Source organism: Naegleria gruberi (genome assembly GCF_000004985.1).
Source record: "Naegleria gruberi genomic scaffold NAEGRscaffold_49, whole genome shotgun sequence".
Lineage (NCBI taxonomy): Eukaryota > Heterolobosea > Eutetramitea > Acrasida > Naegleriidae > Naegleria > Naegleria gruberi.
In genome coordinates this window covers 7,110-9,250 of record NW_003163278.1, presented here as the reverse complement: position 1 = coordinate 9,250, position 2,141 = coordinate 7,110, and the positions used below count along the sequence as shown (strand labels likewise).

At 36.8% G+C, this 2,141-nt stretch overlaps 1 protein-coding gene and 1 non-coding gene across 2 annotated transcripts; both read right to left on the bottom strand.

Moving 5' to 3' along the window:
• Positions 1-853: 853 nt before the first annotated feature.
• On the bottom strand, positions 854-926 carry NAEGRDRAFT_t538. The gene has a single exon. It is a non-coding gene; the product is annotated as a tRNA-Lys (tRNA).
• Positions 927-1,023: 97 nt separating this feature from the next.
• On the bottom strand, positions 1,024-1,893 carry NAEGRDRAFT_71759 (uncharacterized protein; the record flags this gene model as incomplete). Its single annotated transcript, XM_002672956.1, has 1 exon — positions 1,024-1,893. One exon carries the CDS (start codon positions 1,891-1,893, stop codon positions 1,024-1,026), a length of 870 nt encoding a protein of 289 aa, XP_002673002.1.
• Between the last annotated feature and the right edge of the window lie 248 nt (positions 1,894-2,141).

The window sequence follows — 2,141 nt, the reverse complement described above, 5'->3', positions numbered from 1 at the left end:
TCGTCCATCAATAATCTACTCGCAGTATCAATACTTGGAGGCGCTCGATTGTTCATTACCTCCATCAAACTTGTTGCCAAAATCGCTTTCTGTCATTGGTGTAGCAAATTTTATACTTTCTACCTTTTGAATCGCAACGTGGTGGTCATTGCCTTTAACAGAAAAACACCACAAACCATCAACAACAATGGTGTGAGTAGTATCATCTTCTTCAACTACTACTACTACACTATTATTTGGTGTAAAATTTTGATTGTTTGTTGAGTGGGTGTTCATATTCAAGCAAAGTGGTGTGTTATTTGGTTTTTTTGGATGACGATTTTCACACACAGCACCAAGCAAACTATTCTCATTTGCCTTGTTGTGCTTGTGGGAAATGAACCTTAGGGGTTTCGTATTGCAAGGATTACTATTGCATTGTGTCGCTTTCAAGTGCTTTTTAGTGTTGGAGGTCGATTTCTTTGGCGAAAGGCCTTTTCATTTTACCATTCTGATTCAGTGTGTCAATCAATGAGGATGAATTCAATACCTTATGAAATATTTGAAAGAAATTGCAGAGAATGAGTGGGAATAGTTCAGATTTTGAAGAAATATTGTTGGATGGTCATTTGTAAATATTCCATTTTTGAAACTTTTGCAATCTGAATTTAGCAAAAAAGAAGGTGAACACAATAAAAATGAGAAAGTAGACGAAAAGTTTCCAAAGTTCTAGATCTCGGGATAAAAGTATTTTAATTAATCTAATTATTTCACATCTTGTAGCCAGTCCAATTACGTCTGTTTATTGTCAATCTTCAATGAAAACTGAAGATCCAACAATAAACATCAACCATGAATAAATAAAAACATGAATCGCCCACCGTGGGGGTCGAACCCACGACCACAAGGTTAAGAGCCTTGCGCTCTACCGAATGAGCTAGACGGGCAGTTATTAAGGATAATTGGTCACACTAATCATTATTTCGGCCTTACAGCCATTTCTTAATTATTTAAAAGAGAGAAAGTATTGACAATGAATTTTATTTACAAAAGATTGAACATGATAGACACAACAATGGTAAGAAGAATATACACAGGACCATTGTTGGTAAAAACACTATTTGACTCACTAACTAGAGCTCTTACATCCAATGTATTGTTTTCATCCATGTAGCCATCAAATTCCAAAACCATTTGATCCATCAAAGAATCAACATTTACAGATCTAGCCATCATTGTGGATAAACTAGCATCTGTAGTTACTCCATTCTTATCCACAACAATAGAAATTGGACAAGGCATATCGAGAATGCAACCACATTTCAATCCTTCCCAACTATTCACAAATCTCTGAGCTAGGAATGTGAATAAATTATTGGCAACTCCAGTGTCAGGACTTGCATATTTCAAAGTGATAGACTTGTCGAGGAATATTCTGGCAGGTGCCACAACTGCGTAATGTTTACAATAGAGACGAGTGGAAGCAAATGCAACACTGGAAACTTGTGGTTGAAAAACAGCAGCTCTGTACAAGTTGAGTTTTTCAAGGTTTGCTTGATCATTGCTTCTTACCATTGGATTTCCTTTTGGAAGAAGAGCAATCGGTGCTTTTTGTTTCAATTTAGCATGAATCTCGTCCAATGCCAATGACTGAGTCAATTGACCATTATTGGCCAAATCAGGGGCCATGTATGGAGTGCAATTTAGAGCACGTGCCATTGCAACAGCTAACAATCTATTATCAGAACCATTTACCAATGTTTGGGTTTGAGCAGTTCCTCCAAGGGCTTTCAAATTAGCTGCAGTATTTTGACAAGTTCTACCTGCCAATGTCTTGTTTGTACTAATGATATAGGATGTAACAACGTTATCTGATTGATCCATGTCAACAATACCAAAATCTCTGACAGTCATACATGATTTTCCATCAAGTGCAGTGCCAAGTGCTGGAACTGGTGGATTAAAGAAGGAACCAGGATCATTGGTTGCCTTTTCCTTAATAATTTGACTGATTGATGTTTGGACAGCTTCAAAAAATTGCTTTCCATTGCATGAGGCGAATTGACCAAAAATATCATTTGCTCCATCAATACCATTGACACAATTACCTTGAACAAGTGAATTACTGGAATCAATTAAAGTAAGAGAACCAGCATTTGTAC